The sequence below is a fragment of the Hemitrygon akajei genome, chromosome 2 (assembly GCF_048418815.1).
Source record: "Hemitrygon akajei chromosome 2, sHemAka1.3, whole genome shotgun sequence".
In the NCBI taxonomy this organism is placed as follows: domain Eukaryota; kingdom Metazoa; phylum Chordata; class Chondrichthyes; order Myliobatiformes; family Dasyatidae; genus Hemitrygon; species Hemitrygon akajei.
Genome location: NC_133125.1, coordinates 163,945,076 through 163,968,066, shown reverse-complemented (window position 1 = coordinate 163,968,066; position 22,991 = coordinate 163,945,076). Strand labels below are relative to the sequence as shown.

At 43.2% G+C, this 22,991-nt stretch overlaps 1 protein-coding gene across 1 annotated transcript in view; it reads left to right on the top strand.

The window, feature by feature from the left end:
• Positions 1 to 13,037: 13,037 nt before the first annotated feature.
• Positions 13,038 to 22,991, top strand: part of LOC140721280 (uncharacterized) — a 57,551-nt gene continuing 47,597 nt past the window's right edge. The window contains 5 exon segments of the mRNA XM_073036133.1: positions 13,038 to 13,465; positions 13,548 to 13,643; positions 14,271 to 14,504; positions 16,613 to 16,635; positions 16,850 to 16,962. Of these exon segments, the coding sequence (XP_072892234.1) occupies positions 13,055 to 13,465; positions 13,548 to 13,643; positions 14,271 to 14,504; positions 16,613 to 16,635; positions 16,850 to 16,962 (877 nt within the window). The 5' untranslated portion in view covers positions 13,038 to 13,054.

Sequence of the window (22,991 nt, the reverse complement as noted above, 5' to 3'; positions counted from 1 at the left end):
CACTACCTCTCCACTACTCTCAAAAGAAATCATTCACAATTTTCAAAATAAAAGAGAAAGTCCTCAAATGCATTTTGAAATCTGAGGAAGACCAGCAGCTGATGGAATGATGTGCTTGTCTGTGTGATGTTGTTAAAAACCCAAGAACAGTTTCTGTCAGCCACCTGACTGTGCCTGTCTCTGCTTCTCCCCCTAGCCTCTGCCACCCTGGATGTGGAAACGGTGGGTCCGATGCTCGAGGTGTCTGACGATCAGAAGAGTGTGAGATGGACCCGGCTCCCGAGGGATCTCCCTGACTCCAGGAAGAGGTTTACAGACAGGCCTTGTGTACTGGGATCGGAGGGATTCACATGGGGGAGACATTACTGGGAGGTGGAGGTGGCAGGGAATTGAAGCTGGTGTCTGGGAGTTGCTGCAGAATTCGTTGAGAGGAAGGAGTGGGTTGATCTGATACCGGAGACTGGATTCTGGAGCATCAGGCGGACTAGTGATGAATTTAATGCATCAACGTCCCCTCGATCCCGTCTCCCTGCCAGTCCCATCCCCGGGAGGGTGGGAGTTTTTCACGGTTACGAGTTCAGGACAGTTTCATTTTACAACGCGGAGACCAAGTCCCATCTCCACACCTTCACTGGGAATAAATTCATGGGGAAACTTTATCCTTTCTTTTGGACTGTGGATGAAAACCAGTGACTGAGAATCTGCTCCGATTCCACTCCAGGTCTGTAAATGGGTCAGATTCTGGGACTGCCATCATGAGCGGGTCTCTGAGGCTGTGGGGTGGAAACCCCATCGAGAACAGGGTGGTTCCGACATTTGATACATCCTTTAAATTTGAGCAAATCTGGTGACCTTTTATTCAATATTTTCATTTGATTTGATTTATTACTCTTTCAATTTCTTTTTCAAAGTTTTAGATTTGATCAGTAAGTCTTTCTTTTCTTTTATTTTTGGTCGTATCATCAGAATGGACTGCCCAGTCCCTTTTCTTTTCTTTTTTTTTGTATAGTGCAGTGGTAGTTTTTTTTTCTCTTTTTCAATTAATAATTTAAAGTTATTTTTTCTCTCTTCATGAACTGATAAGAGGAAAATTAGTTGTCTTCTTTTTTATTATATATTACATAGTAGCTTAACACTATGTATGAGTTTGATAATGTCTATTTCACTTTCTGTTTGTATTGTTATTGATATATATTTCAGATAATTCTCCTACTGTCTGTATTTATGCTCCTTTTAAATCAATAAAAAGATTGATAAAGACAAAGACAACAGGTTGGCCCTGTGAAGAGCCTCAAATTCTACATTGTAAAACCCCAGTGAGCCCACTAAATCCAAACTGTCTCACTGTCCCCACACCTGCCCTCTCCCCATCGCCTTGAAAATTCTCTGTGTGTAAGTACTTACCCAAATCTCAGCAGGCAGTGCATTCCATACCCAACAACCTGCTGCCAGAAAGGCACTTCCCTTCCTGTCAAATTTTTGTTCATTTTCAAATCTCCTTCATTCTACAACCCTTGGATTTTTCAACCCACCCACTCCTGATTGCATTGAGAAGCTGGTGGTGAGCCGTGTTCTGGCACCATTAACTGACTACAATCCTGCAGGCCATTTGGTCCCTTGGGTCTATGCCATCACTGGCAGAACAGTCATACGACAGGCAAAATTTATTTATTGTCTTCTCCAGTCCAGTTACAATGGTGTAGAACCATGATGTCCCATGCTCCATGGATGATTTCCATGGCCTGTATGTATCAGAAGATTTTACACTGTTCATGAAGTATCATTTCACAAGGTATCCAAAGAGGTGAGTGTGTGTCACTTTTCAAAGCAAATCTCTTAAGTGGCCTCCCGCAGTGAAACTGATTTGCCACTAACATCTCCTAAAAAACACAGAATCCCAAAGCTACTGGAGCATGTTTCCTCTGACCTGCCTCCTGTAAGGATGTCATCCCTTTTAGTCAATATCTCTGGTGTTGAGGAGAATCTGTTAACATGGATTGAAGACTGGTCATCACATGGAAAACAAAGAACTGAAATCAGTGACACAAGAGATTCTGAGATGCTGGATACCTCAAGCACCACATACAGAATGCTGGAGTAACTCAGCAAATCAGGTCGCGGCTATGAAGAGAAATAGTTGATATTTTAGGCCAAGAGCCTTAATCAGGAATGTCATCATTGAAATAAGTAGGTCTTTTCTAAAATGGAAGAAGTTTCCCAAGGATCATTTGTTGGCCTGAAATTATTTACTGTTCATATTAATGACTTAGATGAGAGTGAAGAGCAAAGTTATGCAAGTTTGTTGATGACATGAAAAATAGGTATTAAGGTCATTCAAATCAAGTTTAGTACCATTGGCATATGTCATAAATGTTGTTGTTTTGCGGTAGTAGTACATTGCAATACATAATAATAAAACACTATAAACTACAATAAGAAATATATTCTAAAAAAATTAACTTAAATGAGTAGTGCAAGAGAGAAAGAAACCTTTTGAGATAGTGTACAGTACAATGTCCATTCAGAAATCTGATGACAGAGGAGAAGAAGCTGTTCCTAAAAAGCTGAGTGTGTGTTTTCAGGCTCCTGTACTTCCTTCTTGATTGTAGCAATGAAGAGGGTTTTCTGGATTAAGGTATTTGATTAGTACTGAGTGTATGATGATATTTATAAAGGCATTTGAACTCTACAGCATGGAACATATAAGTTAAGTTGAAAACTTAATGACCAAAACTTGTGTAGGATCATGCACTTTGTCAGAAGGAATCAAAAGGTAGACTAATATCTGTGTAGAGAGAGATCTGAATGAATCACAAAGAAAAGAATCATAAAGAAGGTACCACATGGTAGGCTTATTCAGAAAGTCAGAACGCATGGGAATCCAGGGAAGTTTGGCCAGGTGGATTCAAAATTGGCTTTCCTGCAGAAAGCAGAGGGTCATGGTGGAGGGAGTACATTCAGATTGGAGGGTTGTTACTAGTGGTGTCCCACAAGGGTTGGTTCTGGGACCTCTACTTTTTGTGATTTTTATTAACGACCTGGATGTGGGGGTAGAAGGGTGGGTTGGCAAGATTGCAGATGACACAAAGGTTGGTGGTGTTGTGGATAGTGTTGAGGATTGTCGAAGATTGCAGAGAGACATTGATAGAATGCAGAAGTGGGCTGAGAAGTGGCAGATGGAGTTCAACCCAGAGAAGTGTGAGGTGGTACACTTTGGAAGGACAAACTCCAAGGAAAAGTACAAAGTAAATGGCAGGATACTTGGTAGTGTGGAGGAGCAGAGGGATCTGGGGATACATGTCCACAGATCCCTGAAAGTTGCCTCACAGGTAGACAGGGTGGTTAAGAAAGCTTATGGGGTGTTAGCTTTCTGAAGTCGAGGGATAGAGTTTAACAGTCGCAAGGTAATGATGCAGCTCTATAAAACTCTGGTTAGGCCGCACTTGGAGTTCTGTGTTCAGTTCTCGTCGCCTCAGTTTAGGAAGGATGTGGAAGCACTGGAAAGGGTACAGAGGAGATTTACCAGGATGCTGCCTGGTTTAGAGAGTATGCATTATGATCAGAGATTAAGGGAGCTAGGGCTTCACTCTTTGGAGAGAAGGAGGATGAGAGGAGACATGATAGAGGTATACAAGATATTAAGAGGAATAGATAGAGTGGACAGCCAGCGCCTCTTCCCCAGGGCACCACTGCTCAATACAAGAGGACATAACTTTAAGGTAAGGGGTGGAAAGTTCAAGGGGGATATTAGAGGAAGGTTTTTTACTCAGAGAGTGGTTGGTGCGTGGAATGCACTGCCTGAGTCAGTGGTGGAGGCAGATACATTAGTGAAGTTTAAGAGACTACTAGACAGGTATATAGAGGAATTTAAGTGGGGGGGGGGTATATGGGAGGCAGGGTTTAAGGGTTGGCACAATATTGTGGGCCGAAGGGCCTGTACTGTGCTGTACTGTTCTATGTTCTATTAAAAGAAGGGAATATACAACAAGTAGCTAGGTCTAAGATATAATGGCTTTTATTGCTGGTGAATTGGAGTTTACTGTCAATATAGTGATGTATTTGTACAATTATACAGGCCGGTGGTGATGCCGCGCCTGGAGTACATGTTAAAGTTTTGCTTATGTTATTAAAAAAATTATATACTAGCATTGGATGGCGTCTGGAGGAAATCGCAAAGCTAATTCTTAGGTTGAGAAGCCTGTCCTATGAAAAATGGCTAAAAAAGTTAGATCTGTACTTTTCAAAGTTTAGGAAGATTATAAGAGAGGACATGATAGAGCTGATGTTGAGATGTTTCAGCTAGTGGGAGGGTCTTGAATGAGGGAGCATAGTTACAAGACAAGAGGGCAGCATTTAAGACTAAGATATGTAGAAACTTCTCACATAAGGTGATGAACTTCTAGAATTATTATCCAAGAAGGATGCATATTAGAGCTATTAAGAAGGAGATGGATGCATTTTTGAATGACCAAGGAACTGATGCCTATGGGATGCCACAGGTGAAATGTTGAGGCTTGGGTAGACATATTAAATACTGGGGCTTCTTCTGCATTCTTGTGCTCTTGTAAAGTGTTGGTTGGTGAGTTACAAGATGAGAACAAAAGAACCCTAGTCTTGTTCTTGCTGGGTGGAAAAAGCATGAGAGCAGGAAAATGCAATGGGAGCCCTATTAAACATGAATGGGACAAACCACAATTAAGGAATAAAAGGACATCCAGAAGCATTGGTTTAAACTGTAACATCATCAGGGCCAATGTAACAGAGCTGGAGAAAGTGAAGAAATGGAATAGACTCCTTCCAGGAAACAGGGGTGGGAAGGATTGTAGTCTAGATGGAGCACATGGAATCCAGGGTAGATAGGTATATTGGATCCAAAATTGGATGGGGTCTAATCTAAATTTTATAGAGCTGCAACTTTACTTGTGGCTCTTGAACTTAATCCCCCTACTAGGGCTAATGCAGCATATATCTTCTTAGCGTAACGTTGTCATCGCCGGGGTGGTAGTGGGGATAAGCTCCCACTGCCTATAAAGTGCTCCAAATAGCATATGACTCTAACAGCCTCTGACAACTGTCCAACTTTTGGCCTTCACGTGTGGCTTAGCTACTAGGCCCGGCGGAACTGTTTCTACTGACAAGAGAAGGGGAAAATGCAGACCACTGGTGCCTCAAAACCAGTTGCTCATCAGCCTTGGATGGCAGCCCACCTAGGAGAAGGAAAACTCTGATTTTAAACCTCCGCTGCCTTGCGGCCAAACCCACCCACGGGAGAGGCTTCGGGAGTGAACCCCGAGGAAGAAATCCAGAGCCGGGATCTCTAAGGCAGTTTGATGTTGTTTACAACTTCACTCTGGCAATCTCTGCGACGATACTGGTGCCAAGCTGTATCAGTCCTTGCCCTTCCCTTGGACAACATCAGTGACGTGGAGAGGGAGAACCCACTTCATGGGCAACAGCTGGTTCTTTAAATCTTCACAACCATGTTTGCACCCTGGAGAGGACACGGTCCACCAGAGGCACAAACCCATGATCCCCTGGGATCAACAGCTGCCTACTACTACCTTCTTAACAATCCTAGGTCAATTTACACAACAACTATGACAGATCTATGGATGTGAACCCTAAGATCCCTCTGTTCCTCCACACCATTAAATATCTTGTCATTAGCCCTGATATGGTAAGGGTATAATTAAATTGAAAAGTAGTGCAAATAAGATTCATAAATATGTTGTCAGAACTTGAGGGACTGAATTATAGTGAGAGGTTAGACTGGCTGCATCTTTACACCTTGGAGAGTAGGAGACTGTCCAGTTATTTCATAGTATAAGCATTGATTTATTATTACCACATATGTACCACAGTACAGTGAAAAGCCTTGTCTTTTATAGTTCATACAGATCAAAGCATTACCCAGTGAGACAGAACAAGGTAAAACAATAGCAAAGTGCAAAGTTATGGATAGAGTAAGATATAAGGAGGTAAATTATGAGGTCAAGTGTCCATCAAGAGATCTGTTTAAAAGTTTGGTAACAGAAGGGTAGAAGCTGTCCTTTAGCCTGCTTTCAGGCTTTTGTACTGACCTGTCACCACGTCCAACTGCGGAAACACACTGAAGCGAGTTGACTTTAATGAGAACTGTTGCAGAATCTAAAGGAAAAGGAAAACAATAAACATTAGGTCAACAGGGCTGTTAACTAAACTCTCAAACTGAAAGTTTAATGCCAACACTGCTGGAAGCAATAAGTAAATTGTAAATAGACAGCACCAGTCAAAACGGTAGTCCTTTTTCCCAGACAAGGATAAACAGGTAGTGTAAACATTGCTGTGCTCCAGGTCAAGCCTCAGCAAGGTGAGAACAAAAATAAGGGAGTTAAATACCAATGTAATGAAACAGTAATTAGCTGGAATGTGCATATTCATGAGCACAATTGTGTCCATTGAGCAGCCCGCCAGTGGGAGTGCATAGACTCTGCAGCAGAGTCCTGGTTGTGACGGTGTTTTCTGCATGAGGGAAGAGGGGAGAAGAGAGAATGTCTGGGGAAGGTGGGTCTTTGATTATGCTGGCTGCTTTAAGGCAACAAGAAATATAGAGAGAGTCCACAGAGGGGAGATGGTTTCCATGATAAGCTGAGTTATGTCCACAACTCTCTAAAGTTTATTTTTATCTCACACAGAGCAGTTGCTGTAGAAGTTTTTTAAATCACGAGCAGCATTGATAAGACGAATGGCCTTTTGGCCAGGGTTGGCGAACCAAAAACTAGAGGACATAATTTTAGGGTTAGAGGTGAAAGATTTAATAAAAAACAGAGGGGAAACTTATTTCAGGGGAAACTTAATTCCACTGATTCACTATCCTCTGGCTAAAGAAATTCCTTCTCATATCTGTTCTAAATGGATGTCTCCTATTACGATTCAGCAACAATGAATATAGAATTGAGAGTTTTTTTATAAACAAATAAAACCTTTAAAAAATCAGAGATTGATAGGTATCTGAGTAATCAGGGCATCAAAGGTTATGGTGAGAAGGTGGGGCAATGGGACTAAAGGGGAGATTGGATCAGCTCATGATGAAATGGCGGAGCAGGCTCGATGGGCCGAATGGCCGACTTCTGCTCCTTTGTCTTATGGTCTTATATGATATATCTTTAAGAAATATGTACACAAGTTTAGAGGAATATGGGCCAAATGCTAGGAATTGGGATTAGCTTGAACATATATTTTGTTTGGCATAGGTAAATATGGGCCTTTTCCCGCACTGTCCAACTCTGTGACTGTATGGCTGTATTGTGCATTCTTTATGCTGGTGGAACGCAGCAGGCCAGGCGCCATCTATAGGAAGAAGTACAGTTGACATTTTAGGCTGACACCCTTCGTCAGGACTAACTGAAAGAAAAGATAGTAAGAGATATGAAAGTGGGAGGGGGAGGGGGAATCCGAAATGATAGGAGAAGACAGGAGGGGGAGGGATACCAAGCACATCTTTCCCTCCCTTTTCGCAGGGATCGCTCCCTACATGACTCCCTTGTCCATTCATCCCCCACATCCCTTCCCACCGATCTCCCTCCTGCCACTTATCCTTGTAAGTAGAACAAGTGCTACACCTGCCCTTACACTTCCTCCCTCACCACCATTCAGGGCCCCAGACAGTCCTTCCAGGTGAGGCGACACTTCACCTGTGAGTCGGCTGGTGTGGTATACTGCATCCGGTGCTCCCAGTGTGGCCTTTTATATATTGGTGAGACCCGACACAGACTGGGAGACCGTTTCACTGAACACCTATGCTCTGTCTGCCAGAGAAAACAGGATTTCTCAGTGGCCACACGTATTAATTCCGCGTCTAATTGCCATTCTGATATGTCTATCCATGGCCTCCTCTACTGTCAAGATGAAGCCACACTCAGGTTGGAGGAACATTACCTTATATTCCATCTGAGTAGCCTCCAACCTGATGGCATGAAAATTGATTTCTCTAACTTCTGTTAATGCCCCTCCTCCCCTGTTACCCTGCCCCTTATTTTTCTATCTATTTATCTATCTATCTATTTATTTATTCCCCCCCTTTTTTCCTCTTTACTTTTTTCTCTCTCTGCCCCTCTCACAATCACTCCTTGCCTGTTCTCCATCTCCCTCTAGTGCACCCCTCCCCCTTTCTTTCTCCCTAGGCCTCCTGTCCCATGATCCTTTCCCTTCTCCAGCTGTGTATCCCTTTTGCCAATCAAATTTCCAGCTCTTAGCTTCATCCCTACCCCTCCTGTCTTCTCCTATCATTTCAGATTTTCCCTCCCCCTCCCACTTTTATATCTCTTACTATCTTTTCTTTCAGTTAGTCCTGACAAAGGGTCTCAGCCCAAAACATTGACTGTACTTCTTCCTATAGATGCTGCCCGGCCTGTTGCATTCCACCAGAATTTTGTGTGTGTTGCTTGAATTTCCAGCATCTGCAGATTTCCTCATCGTTGTGCATTCTTTGGGCTCTTAGCCACAATATTTGTGTAGATCATAATTACCAGATCAAGGGCTGGTAAAGTGACGCTGAATGACTTTGACCTCATTGGTTTAGATGGTGGAAGGGTGGGTGTGAGAGGCTAGGGGAAGCATGGTGAAGTGTGGGAAATCAGGCCATAGGAGTATCACTTCAGTAACATGCTATTCAAGATATGCAGGATGCCAGCAATGCTGGTTCTGTACTGCTCAAAGAAAACAGAACATCTCCAACTGCCCTTAGCTCTGTGTCAATGTAGAGAGCATGGAGATCAGTCCAGACAGCAGAAAATTAGCAAACAACTCTTTTTTAAAAAATATTAATATTAAACATTAAAAATACTGATTCTTAAGTAATTATAAAAGAATAAAATTGCCCTAAAGGCTCCAGACGAGTAACTGAATTACCATAATCTACAGTCATCTAAAATCAATTGCTTCCTTAAGTCCTTTTGCCAAGACATAGTTTCTTCAAAAGCAACTGCTGCAATTGCTCGAAATCTTAAATAAAAACAGAAAATGCTGGATGCACCACACATATCAGAAAATATCATCAGTGAATAAGACCAAGTTAATATTTCAGGTCAATGAATGCTCTTATAATGAGCCATCAAACTGAAATCTCTTGATGGATACTGTCTTATCTGCTGAGTACTTCTGGAATTTTCTGTTTTTCTTATTTATTAGAAACATAAAAAAACATAGAAAACCTACAGCACAATACAGGCCCTTTGGCCCACAAAGCTGTGCCGAACATGTCCTTACCTTAGAAATTAACTAGGGTTACCCACAGCCCTGTATTTCTCTAAGCTCTATGTATCCATTCAGGAGTCTCTTAAAAGACCCTATCATATCCGCCTCCACCACCATCACTGGCAGTCTATTCCACGCACTCACCACTCTCTGCGTAAAACAAGTTACCCCTGACACCTCCTCTGTACTTACTTCCAAGCAGCTTAAAGCTGTGTCCTCTTGTGCTAGCCAGTTCATCCCTGGGAAATAGCCTCTGACTATCCACACGATCAATGCCTCTGATAATCTTATACACCTCTATCGGGTCACCTTTCATCCTCCACCGCTCCAACTCACTCAACCTATTCTCATAAGGCATGCTCCCCAATCCAGGCAATATCCTTGTAAATCTCTTCTGCACCCTTTCTATAGTTTCCACATCCTTCCTGTAGTGAGGTGACCAGAACTGAGCACAGTACTCTAAGTGGGGTCTGACCAGGGTCTTGTATAGCTGCAACATTACCTCTCAGCTCTTAAACTCATTCCCATGGTTGATGAAGGCCAATGCACTGTATGCCATCTTAACCACAGAGTCAACCTGCACAGCAGCTTTGAGTGTCCTATGGACACCAAGATCCCTCTGATTTTCCACACTGCCAAGAGTCTTATCATTAGTACTATATTCTGCCATCATATTTGACATACTAAAATGAACCACCTCACACTTCTCTGGGTTGAACTCCACCTGCCACTTCTCAGTCCAGTTCTGTATCCTAACCTTTGACAGCCCTCCACACTATCCAGAACACCCCCAACCTTTGTGTCATCAGCAAATTTACTAACCCATCCCTCCACTTCCTCATCCAGGTCATTTATAAAAATCATGAAGAGAAAGGGTGCCAGAACAGATCCCTGAGGCACACCACTAGGCACCGACCTCCATGCAGAATATGACCCATCTACAACCACTCATTGCCTTCTGTGGGCAAGCCAATGCTGGATCCACAAAGCAAGGTCCCCTTCGATCCCATGCCTCCTTACTTTCTCAATAAGCCTTGCATGGGGTCCTTATCAAATGCCTTGCTGAAATCCATCTACTGCTCTACCTTCATCAACTTGTTAGTCACATCCTCAAAAAATTCAATCAGGTTCGTAAGGCAAGACCTGACTTTGACAGAGCCATGCTGACTATTCCTAATCAGATTATGCCTCTCCAAAAGTTCATAAATCCTGCCTCTTAGGATCTTTTCCTTCAACTTACCAACCACTGAAGTAAGACTTACTGGTCTATAATTCCCTGGGCTATCTCAACTCCCTTTCTTGAATAAGGGAACAACATCCGCAACCCTCCAATCCTCCGGAACCTCTCCCATAGCCATTGATCATTGCCAGAGGCTCAGCAATCTTCTCAGCTGAACTTTTTGAGAGGAGCAGAGAACTGGGGAAGAGCTTTGGTTTGGCTACCTCTCACTGTCATGTACAATGGGGAATTGCTGACTGATCCAGAGTCTGCAGAGGTTTGTGTACGCAGCCAGCTCTATCATGTGCACTAGTCTCCCCAGCATCGTGGAGATCTTCAAAAGGCCCCAAAAAGACCATTGTTAAAGGCACTCGTCACCCAGGATATGCGCTTTTCTTTTAACAACTATCAGAGAAGGGGTACAGGAGTCTGAAGACACACTCTCAATATTTTAGGAACAGATGGTTCCCCTCCACCATCAGAGTTCTGAATAGAGGATGAACATTCAGTGTTAACGAGACTAGCAATTGGAAGATATGTTGGCTGACTATTCGACTGGAGAGTTGGACTGGGAGGGGCAGGAATTCAGATTGTGACGCATTGTTTTGGGACCAGTACAAACTTGATGTTTTATACTTGAGCAGCACTAACACAAAAACAAGGATAAAGATTAGCTTCGTTTGTCAAGTGAACATTGAAACATACAGCGAAATGCGTCATTTACGTCAAATCAAATCGGCAAGGATTGTACTGGGGCGAACCACGAGCGTCGCCGCTCTGCGAGCGTCAGTTTAGCTTGTCCACAACCGGCTAACTCTAATCGTATGTCTTTGGAACGTGGGAGGAAACTGAAGCAACCGGGGGAGACCCACGTGGTCACAGGGAGAACATACAAACTCCTTTTAGACAGCCGTAGTGGTTGGAGTCGAACTACTGTATACCTTACAGCTGCCGCTGTAAAGCGTTGGTTGAACTGCTCCCTACGCTACCGTGCCGCCGAGCAATGTCCTTGAGGACAGGCTGTTAACTAGAAATGCTTGGTAAGGCTTAAACAGGAATGGCAGGGAGAAGACTGGGAAGAGAGAGGAGGGGGAACCCTGGAGAGCAATGAAAGATAGAAAAAATAACATAATTATAAGGCAGAGAGATCAAGGGCGAGAGGCAACAGATAAGTGGGCCTAAATTTAGGTAGCCTAAATTTTAAACTGAGCGACACTATCCCGTACAAATGTAATATCACTCTAGTCCTTCCAGACACGAGGGAGCGAGCGCACAAGCTAGAATCTGGAGCAATACACAAGGCGCGCTGCTCACTCAACACACACAAAATGCTGGTGGAACGCAGCAGGCCAGGTAGCATCTATAAGAAGAAGTACAGTCGGGGACCGAGGCCCTTCGTCAGGACGTCAGTTCCACCAGCATTTTGTGTGTGTTGCTAGAATTTCCAGTATCTGCAAATTTCCTCGTGTTCGCGCTGCTCACTCATCTGCCTTTCATGCGCTTCGCAGGATGCGCCCATCACCGGCCAGCTCTTCATATTGGCTGACTCCCCTTTTTCTTTCCACTGCAAATGAAGGGTTTCGATCCTAAACGCCAGCTCTCCATTGCCCCCCCCCCCCCCCACAGAGGCTGCCTAACCTACTGAGTTCCACCGGCGCTTGGTGTATTGCTGCCATCTCTGCTTTCAGGATTCTCGATGCCCGAGCCTCCAATGGCTTCGTAAAGTGAGAATTCCAAATATTCCCCGGCTGCCGGTGGAGATACTTGTTTGTATCCCACTGCTTAATAGCTAACTTCTTACCGTGACATTGTGATGCATGGTTTCAAATCCCTTGACAAAGGGAAACAACATTCCCGCACCCTCCCTCTGTGTTCCAATGAAGACTTGGAGTCAGAGACCACTCAGCCCAACTCGTCCACACCGACCAGTGGCCATGCCGAGTACTTGGTCGCCATCCTCCAACTGCGCATCCACCCACTTAAATGTTATCAGTCGCTCAGTGTCTACCGCCATGACAGACAGAGCATTCCAGGAGCGTACCGCTCTCCTCGCATATCCTTTTAAATTCTGCCTCTTGTGCTAACTGTACGTCCTCTCAGCTGTATCTGTCTGTAATACGCGGAAAAATTTCCTGGAGTCTTGCTTATCTGTACCCTCTGAAGCTTCTGTGTGCCTCGGTCATGTTTCAGCCTTCCCCTTCCTGGAAGAACAAACCAGACCTCTCCATTCTCTCCTCATTACTGAACAGCTTCCCCCCCCCCTCCCCCTTTCCCATCAACAATACCCTCTTATTGATTCTGTACTGTGGGTAACGTGGCTCCGGCTTGTTTAATTTCGTCTCAAGGGACTCTCCACACATTCGTACTCAGTGTTTACTCAATTTACATTCAGGTTTGGTTAATCTCATCTCCTCCAATCTGCTTCGTTGCCTGTCACCCGAGAACCCTCACCCTGCACCGTTCCAGCGATCGGATTGATTGTGGTCACCGTTCCTTCCTCGGGAACTTCAGCGCGCTCAGTGCTCAGTCGCGGAACTGCAGGAGTTCAGCTGCTCACCGAACGCGGAAGGATTTTCGACTAGGAAGTGTCTGAATTAGGGCATGGCTTCCAAACGCCAGGTCGGGAGTTGGACCGAGGAGGCAATTTGTCCCGTCTGCCTGGATTTCTTCACCGATCCGGTATCACTGGAGTGCGGACACAATTTTTGCCGCGACTGTATCAAACGGTGTTGGGGAAAGGAGGCGAAGACAGCCTGCCCGGAATGTCGAGAGGGGTTCAAGGAAATCATCCTTAAAGCGAACCGGGCCTTAACGAGACTGGCTGATAAAGCTCGAGAACTGAACTTAAGTCCGTCAGCGCAGGAAAGTAAACTTCGCTGTGAGGTACACGCGGAAGAACTGAAGCTGTTTTGTGAAACGGACAAGAAATTGCTCTGCCTGATCTGTAGAGATGCGCGGGAACACAAGTTTCATAACTTTATGCCGATTAAAGAAGCTGTTGAATTCTACAAGGTAGGAAGGAAACGAATTTGATGACTTGATTAACTTGATACATGTTTATTCTTTAATATTTTTGTTCTATGATCGGCTGCAGGACCAGGTGAAATCGTCCCTCACGCTACTCACCGCGAGGAAATCGGCAATTCTCCGAAAGGAGCAGCAACAGAAAGAGCAAATTTCTGAGATTCGGGTAAAGCCTCCCTTTTTGCGAATTTCTGCTCTCTAACTTCTGGTAATCACCACCTCCAACACACCTCTTTTGCTATTCCCCATTCTAGCTCCCCTCTGACCCCTTCTCATCTCCTCACTTGTCCATCGCCTCCCTCTGATACCCCTCTTCCTCTCCTTTCTCATGGTCCATTCTCCTCTCCTGTCAGATTCCTTCCTCAGCCCTTCACTTCTTCCACCTATGGTCTCCCAGCTTCTTCCTGCACAGTTGCCCCATCCACTCCGACCTGCTTTCACATATACCCTGGCAGATTATATTCCTTTTCATCCCTCCACTTTCATATTCTGTCTTCTTCCCTCTTCCTTTTCAATCCTGATGAAGGATTTCAATCCAAAATATCGACTGTTTATTCCTCTCCATAGATATTGCCTGACCTGCTGAATTCCTCCAGCATTTGAATTGAATGATTTGACTTTATTTCTTACATCCTTCACATCATTGAGGAGTAAAAATGTTTATGTTATGTCTCCATCTAAAAACTCATTGTGTGCGCGTTGCTCTGGTTTTCCGGCATCTGCAGAATCTCTCATGTTCTGTGATCTCTCGTTTTCTTTAGTTATTGTACTCTGTAAACATTTCTTTTGATAGGGCCAGTCATGTAGTCTGGAGTTATATATCTCATCCGAGTTCTCTAAGATGCACCAAAAGCTCACCGAGAAAGAGCAACGCTTAATCAGAGATCTCAAGAAACAGGAGGAAAGGGCTGTAGACCGAATGGAGAGACATCTTCGGGAGATTCAGAAGAGTTTAACTTCCATTGAGGAGGAAATCTCAATCCTGCAGAAACAGATGGAGCAGAAAGATGAAGTGACATTTCTGAAGGTGAGGACATGTAGTTTACTTCAGTTCCATTCACTACAATTGCACACAGACAATGATGACGGGGAACACGAGGACAGTATTTCCTACGTTAATGCCATGTCTGCTGTCAACAATGCCAGATTTATTGCCCTTGATATGTATGTCTGTCATGGCTACTTCACAGGTAATTATATCTCATTGACTTTGCTGAGGATTTCAAGTCACCAGAAGGTCAAAACAGATTAGACTATAAGACACAGGCAATGTCCCCTCAAAGGTGTGCACGTGTGTATACGCACACATCTTTTGCTACTAGCACACAAAAGGTTGTCACCCTCTGCCTCGTTGGCATGTTAAGTATATTTCATGATCGTGCTCAATCACATTTCTTTTTCTGGTTTCTGACATGGACAGTGTTGACAAAGTAGAGTTTGCGATGATTTGTCTGCAGATTTTAGAAGGCAGAATTAGGCCATTTAGTCAATTCAGTCTGCTCTGCCATTCTATCATTGATTTATTATCCCTCTCAACCCCATTCTCCTGCCTTCTCCCTATAACCTTTGACTTCCTTACTAATCAAGAACCTATCAAACTCCACTTTAAATATACCCAATGACTCGACTTCCCCAGTCATCTGTGGCAATAAATTCCATAGATAATGGTAAAAGAAATTCCCATTTTCTTTGTTCTAATAGGACATTCCTCTATTCTAAGGCTGTGTCCTTTTGACATAGACCTCTACAATATAGGAAACACCCGTTCCAAGTCTACTCTATACAGGTTTTTAATTGTTTGATAGGATTCAATGAGATTTCCCCTTCATTCTTCTAAATTCCAGAGAGTACAGGGCCAGAGACATCACATGATCCTCATCTATTAACACTTCCATTCCTGGAATCATTCTCATGAATCTCCTCTGGAACATTTTCTGATGCCAGTACATCCATGAGAACTCCAAAATAATCACAATACCTCAATTTGGATAACTGTTCTCCATCATAAAGGGAAAAAAGATTTTACAACAATCCAACTTTTGTTTTCCAGCAGCTTTTCTACTATCTATCATCAGATCGTTCAATTCCGGTCTCTAATTAGCTGATTCATTCCACGTGTGTATAAATTCCTGCTGGACAGATAGAGCAAGTGCATACATTTGGGAATTCAGAACTAGAGGGGTTTCAATTAAGAGCGGGAGAAATGTATTAGAAACCGAGAGGCAACTTTCTCAACAAGAGGGTGGACAGTATATGGAATGGTTGGTCAGAGAAAGTACTTGACACAATACTTTAATATTTAAAAGGTACTGGAAAGGTACAAGGTTGGAAATGTTTAGAGGGACATAGGCCAAATGTGAGTAAATAGGGCTGGTTTAGCTGGGAATCCTGGTTTGCATGGATCTGTTGGGATCGAGCACCTGTATGACACTATATACCATGACTGAATAAAATTCCCACAGTTACTCTCCTCCAGTCATCTGACATCTCACCTATCATCACTGCAGAATCTTTTCAGCCCACAAGCAATCTCCTCTCTTGACTTTAACAGCTGTCTGTGATATTCCCAGGGAATTGAATGAATTTCCAACCTGTGAAAACATTCAATCTCTGCTTGTTTTAGCGACAGCATATTGTAAAATATCCTTTTCCTCAGTGAACAGGGATGAGTAAATTTATAACCTTGTCTTGATCTGCATGTGAAAGTCCCCAGCTTTGATAATCAACTCAAGAAAATGTTCATAAATTAATATAACCTTACATCTACGGTAGCAAGTGTAGTGGTTAGCATGATGCTATTGCAGTTTAGGGCGACGGAGTTTGGAGTTCAATTCCGGCCATGCCTGGAATGCGTTTGTATGTTCTCCTGTGACCACTGGGTCCTCCGGTTTCCTCTGGGTCCTCCAGTTTCCTCCTACAGTGCAAAGACATACTGGTTAATAGGTTAATTTGTCATTGAAAATTGTCCTGTGATTAGGCTAAGGTTAAACAGCTGGGGTGCTAGCCAGTGCAGCTCATTGGACAAGAAAACCCTGTCCTCCACTGTATTGCTAATTAATTAATTACTTAAACAAACAGACAACTTAATGAATGTGATCAGTATCTCCAATGTGATTTTTGATTTGTCTGTTTCAGGAGGAATCCTGTCGGAAGAGAAGGTAGGATACACTCTTCACTAAAACACTTCTGAACTTCGTAACCTTAACCAGGAAATTGTCTAAGTTCCATTAAACTTTGTGCTGTATGTTTTCTATGTTTCTATACCCCAGGTAATTTCTAAGGTAAGTACATATTCGGCACAACATTGTTGGCTGAAGGGCCTGTATTGTGCTGTAGGTTTTCTATATTTTTAAACTGATTTAATATTTGCAGGGATGGAGATGACAGGGCACTTGGAATCACGGAAGGGGCTCCGACGTTAGAAAAATTAATTGGTCCATTACCTTTGCCAGTGTGGAGGGAAATGTTCGATGACATTCATCCTGGTAAATAACATATTTATTTGTTCTGATTCAGAACTTGCAGCCTTGCAGGAATATCAAAGTATTAATTAATGTATTAAGTGCTGATACAAAATGTGCAGCAAATTGACCTAATTAGTATGAACATTTGCTCGTTTACCTAACACCTAATCAGGCATGCATTAGAGTTCATTTCCCCAATGCCAGATGCAGGGGAAGAGTGCTCAACCAAAGGATTAACTTCAGATTCTGATTCATTCATTTATCATGTGTACATTGAAACAGAGGGTGAACTGCATTGTTTGTGATAACAACAAGCGCAACCTAAAGATGTGCTGGAGACAGCCTGCCAGTGCTGTAACAAATTCCAGTGGCAACATAGCATGCCCATCATCATCATAATAATAATAGACCAACATCTGGTGCTGCTGGCAGATCATCAACTGAATCATCAACAGATCATCGACAAAGATGCTCTTTGTCGGCCCGAAACTTGATGGTCTACCAGCACACGGAGATGTCCGTGGGGGAATGCTGCCGACTGGCACATTCTTGGCTGCAGGAGTACGTGCTGAGGGACGCACTCAAACCTGCTGCAGCCACCGCAAGGGCCCGGTGGGGAAGGACCACAGTCTAGGGTTCTTCTCCCGTGGGAGTTGAGGGGTAGGGGGGCGGGGTGTATACCCCTAAACAAGTGTATGTAAATATGAAGTAACAGAGTGCCACGCGGGTGGCAAAAGTGTGGGAATGTAAAGACTGTAATGCAAACATTTGTAAAGGACTGAGAGTCATTGAATGGTTTATTGTACATAATTTTATTTTTGAATAAAGTATATTTTGTTTAATAAAAAAAAAATTTAAGATATAGGAGCAGAATTAGGCCATTTGGCCCATCAAGTCTGCTGTGTCATTTCATCATGGCTGATTCATTAATCTCCTCAGCACCAACCTCCTGCCTTCTCCCCATATCCCTTCATGCCATGATTAATCAGAAATCAATCACCCTCTGTCTTAAATATATGTAAAGACCTGGTCTCCACAGCTGTCTGTGGCAATAAATTCCACAGATTTGCCACTCTCTGGCTAAAGAAATTTGTCCCGGAGGATTTAAACTAATGTGGCAGGGCGATGGGAACAAGTGCAGAGAGACAGAGGGGTGCAAAATGAGGGTAGAAGCAAAAAGTAGTAAGGTGAAAAGTAAAAGTGGCAGGCAGGCAAATCCAGGGCAAAAATCAAAAAGGGCCACTTTTCAACATAATTGTATAATGGCTAAGAGTGTTGTAAAAACAAGCCTGAAGGCTTTGTGTGTCAATGCAAGGAGCATTCGTAACAAGGTGGATGAATTGACTGTGCAGATAGTTCTTAATGAATATGATATAGTTGGGATCACAGAGACATGGCTCCAGGGTGACCAAGGATGGGACCTCAACATCCAGGGATATTCAATATTTAGGAGGAATAGACAGGAAAGAAAAGGAGGTGGGGTAGCGTTGCTGGTAAGAGAGGAGATTAACGCAATAGAAAGGAAGGACATTAGCATGGAGGATGTGGAATCGATATGGGTAGAGCTGCATAACACTAAGGGGCAGAAAACGCTGGTGGGAGTTGTGTACAGGCCACCTAACAGTAGTAGTGAGGTTGGGGATGGAATTAAACAGGAAATTAGAAATGCGTACAATAAAGGAACAGCTGTTATAATGGGTGACTTCAATCTACATATAGATTGGGTGAACCAAATTGGTAAGGGTGCTGAGGAAGAGGATTTCTTGGAATGTATGCGGGATGGTTTTCTGAACCAACATGTTGAGGAACCAACTAGAGAGCAGGCCATTCTAGATTGGGTATTGAGCAATGAGGAAGGGTTAGTTAGCAATCTTGTCGTGCGAGGCCCCTTGGGTAAGAGTGACCATAATATGGTGGAATTCTTCATTAAGATGGAGAGTGACATAGTTAATTCAGAAACAAAGGTTCTGAACTTAAAGAAGGGTAACTTTGAAGGTATGAGACGTGAATTAGCTAAGATAGACTGGCAAATGATACTTAAAGGGTTGACGGTGGATATGCAATGACAAGCATTTAAAGATCGCATGGATGAACTACAACAATTATTCATCCCAGTATGGCAAAAGAATAAACCAGGGAAGGTAGTGCACCCGTGGCTGACAAGGGAAATTAGGGATAGTATCAATTCCAAATAAGAAACATACAAATTAGTCAGAAAAAGTGGCACACCTGAGGACTGGGAGATATTCAGAGTCCAGCAGAGGAGGACAAAGGGCTTAATTAGGAAAGGGAAAAGAGATTATGAGAGAAAGCTGGCAGGGAACATAAAAACTGACTGTAAATGCTTTTATAGATATGAGAAAAGAAAAAAATTGGTTAAGACAAATGTGGGTCCCTTACAGTCAGAAACAGGTGAATTGATCATGGGGAACAAGGACATGGCAGACCAATTGAATAACTACTTTGGTTCTGTCTTCACTAAGGAGGACATAAATAATCTTACGGAAATAGTAGGGGACAAGGGTCCAGTGAGATGGAGGAACTGAGGGAAATACATGTTAGTAGGGAAGTGGTGTTAGGTAATTTGAAGAGATTAAAGGTAGATAAATCCCCAGGGCCAGATGGTCTGCATCCCAGAGTGCTTAAGGAAGTAGCCCAAGAAATAGTGGATGCATTAGTGATAATTTTTCAAAACTCCTTAGATTCTGGATTAGTTCCTGAGGATTGGAGGGTGGCTAATGTAACCCCACTTTTTAAAAGAAGGAGGGAGAGAGAAACAGGGTAATTATAGACTGGTTAGCCTGACATTGGTGGTGGGGAAAGTGCTGGAGTCAGTTATCAAAGATGTGATAACAGCACATTTGGAAAGCGGCGAAATCATCAGACAAAGTCAGCATGGATCTGTGAAAGGAAAATCATGTCTGATGAATCTTATAGAATTTTTTGAGGATGTAACTGGTAGAGTGAATAGGGGAGAACCAGTGGATGTGGTATATTTGGATTTTCAAAAGGCTTTTGACAAGGTCCCACACAGGAGATTAGTATGCAAACTTAAAGCACACAGTATTGGGGGTATGGTATTGATGTGGATAGAGAATTGGTTGGCAGACAGGAAGCAAAGAGTGGGAGTAAACGGGACCTTTTCAGAATGGCAGGCAGTGACTAGTGGGGTACCGCAAGGCTCAGTGCTGGGACCCCAGTTGTTTACAATATATATTAATGATTTAGAAGAGGGAATTAAATGCAGCATCTCCAAGTTTGTGGATGACACAAAATTGGGCGGCAGTGTTAGCTGTGAGGAGGATGCTAAGAGGATGCAGGGTGACTTGGATAGATTGGGTGAGTGGGCAAATTCATGGCAGATGCAATTTAATGTGGATAAACGTGAGGTTATCCACTTTGGTGGCAAGAGCAGGAAAACAGATTATTATCTGAATGGTAGCCAATTAGGAAAAGGAGAGGTGAAATGAGACCTGGGTGTCATTGTACATCAGTCATTGAAAGTGAGCATGCAGGTACAGCAGGCGGTGAAAAAGGCAAATGGTATGTTGGCATTCATAGCAAGAGGATTCGAGTACAGGAGCAGGGAGGTTCTACTGCAGTTGTACAAGGCCTTGCTGAGACCACACCTGGAGTATTGTGTACAGTTTTGGTCCCCTAATCTGAGGAAAGACATTCTTGCCATAGAGGGAGTACAGAGAAGGTTCACCAGATTGATTCCTGGGATGGCAGGACTTTCATATGAAAAAAGACTGGATCGACTAGGCTTATACTCGCTAGAATTTAGAAGACTGAGGGGGGATCTTATTGAAACATATAAAATTCTAAAGGGATAGGACAGGCTAGATACAGGAAGATTGTTTCTGATGTTGGGGAAGTCCAGAACGAGGGGGTCACAGTTTAAGGATAAAGTGGAAGCCTTTTAGGACAGAGATGAGGAAAAACTTCTTCACACAGAGAGTGGTAAATCTGTGGAATTCTCTGCCACAGGAAACAGTTGAGGCCAGTTCATTGGCTATATTTAAGAGGGAGTTAGATATGGCCCTTGTGGCTATAGCGATCAGGGGGTATGGAGAGAAAGCAGGTACAGGGTTCTGAGTTGGATGATCAGCCATGATCATACTGAATGGTGGTGCAGGCTCGAAGGGCCGACTGGCCTACTTCTGCACCTATTTTCTATGTTTCTATGTCCTTTTCTCCATTCTAAAAGGATGCCCTCCTAGTCTGAGGGTGTGTCCTCCGGTACTCCCACCATAGGAAACATCTTCTTCACATCCACTACATCAAGGCCTTTCAATATTTGATAGGTTTCAATTAGCCTTCCTCACCACAGTTTCAACCTGTAAACTAACCTCCGGGAATCCTGCACAAGGACTCCCAAATCCCTTTGCACCTCAGATTTTTAAATTTTCTTTCCCATTTAGAAAACAGTGTACCCTTTTATTTCTTCTACCGAAGTGCATGACCATACACTTCCTGACACTATACAAAGTGGCACTACTTTGCCCATTCTTCTTATCTGTCAGTCCTTCTGTAGTCTTTCTACTTCCTCAGAGCTACCTGCCCCTCCACCTATCTTCATATCATCCACAAGCTTTGCAACAAAGCCATCAATTCCATCATCCAAGTCAGTGAAATATAATGTTAGAAAACAGTCCCAACACAGAGCCCTGCGAAACACCCCTAGTCACTGGCAGCCAAACAGAAAAGCTACTGCTTTTTCCATGCTAGATTCTTTCCTGTAATACTATGGGCTCTTAACTTGTTAAAACACAAAAATACAACTGCAGATGCTGTGGATCAAAGAATATGTACACAACACTGGAAGAACTCAGCAGGTCAGGCAGCATCCGTGAGAAAAGAGTAGCCAACATTTCGGGCTACTTTTCCCCCATTCCTGATGAAAGGTCTTGGCCTGAAATGTTGGCTACTCTTTTCTCATGGATGCTGCCTGACCTGTTGGGTTCTTCCAGCGTTGTGTACTCTTAACTTGTTAAGCAGCCTCATGTGTGGCACCTTGTCAAAAATCTGAAAATTCAAGTGGAGAACATCAACCAATTCTGCTTGTGATTTTTTCAAAGAATTCTAATTGATCTGTCAGGTAAGATTTTCTCTTGAGGAAACCATGCTGACTACAGTCTATTTTATCATTTGCCTCCAAGTACCCCGAAACCTCATCCTTGACAATCAACTCCAACACCTTCCCAGCCACTGAGGTCAGACTAACTAGCCTATAATTTCCTTTCTTCTGCCTCTCTCCCTTCTTGAAGAGTAGAGTGACATTTGCAATTTTCTAGTCTTCTTGAACCATTCCGGATTCTAGTGATTCTTGGAAGATCATTAATAATGCCTCCACAGTCTCTTCAGACACTTCTTTCAGAACCCTGGGGTGTACATCCCATCTGGTTAAGATGACTTATCTACCTTTAGACCTTTTTAGGTTCCCAAGAACGTGATCCCTAGTAATGGCAACTTCACACACTTCTGACCCCTGACACTACGGAACTTCCACCGTACTGCCAGTGTCTTCCACAATGAAGAGTGCTGCAAAATACTTATTCAGTTCATTCACCGTTTCCTTGTCTCGCAATACTACCTCTCCATCACTGTTTTCCAATGGTCTGATATCCACTCTCACCTCTCTTTTATATTTCATGTATCTGAAGAAACCTCTGGTTTTCTCTTTAATATTATTCCATCTTTTCCTCCTTAGTGGTCGTTTAGTTGCTTTCTGTTGGTTTTTAAAAGCTTTCCAATCCTCTAACTTCCCACTAATTTTTGCTCTATTATATGCCCTCTCTTTGGGATGTATAAATTCTGTGCCTTCTGAATCTCTGTCAGAAACTCCAGCCATTGCTGCTCTGCTGTCATCCCTGCCAGTGTTCCTTTCCAATCAATTTTGGCCAGCTCCTTTCTCATGCCTCTAATTCCCTTTACTCCACTGTAATACTGATACATCTGACTTTAACTTCTCCTTCTCAAATTTCAGGGTGAATTCAATCATATTATGATCACTTTCCCCCAAGGGTTCTTTCACCTTAAGGTCTCTA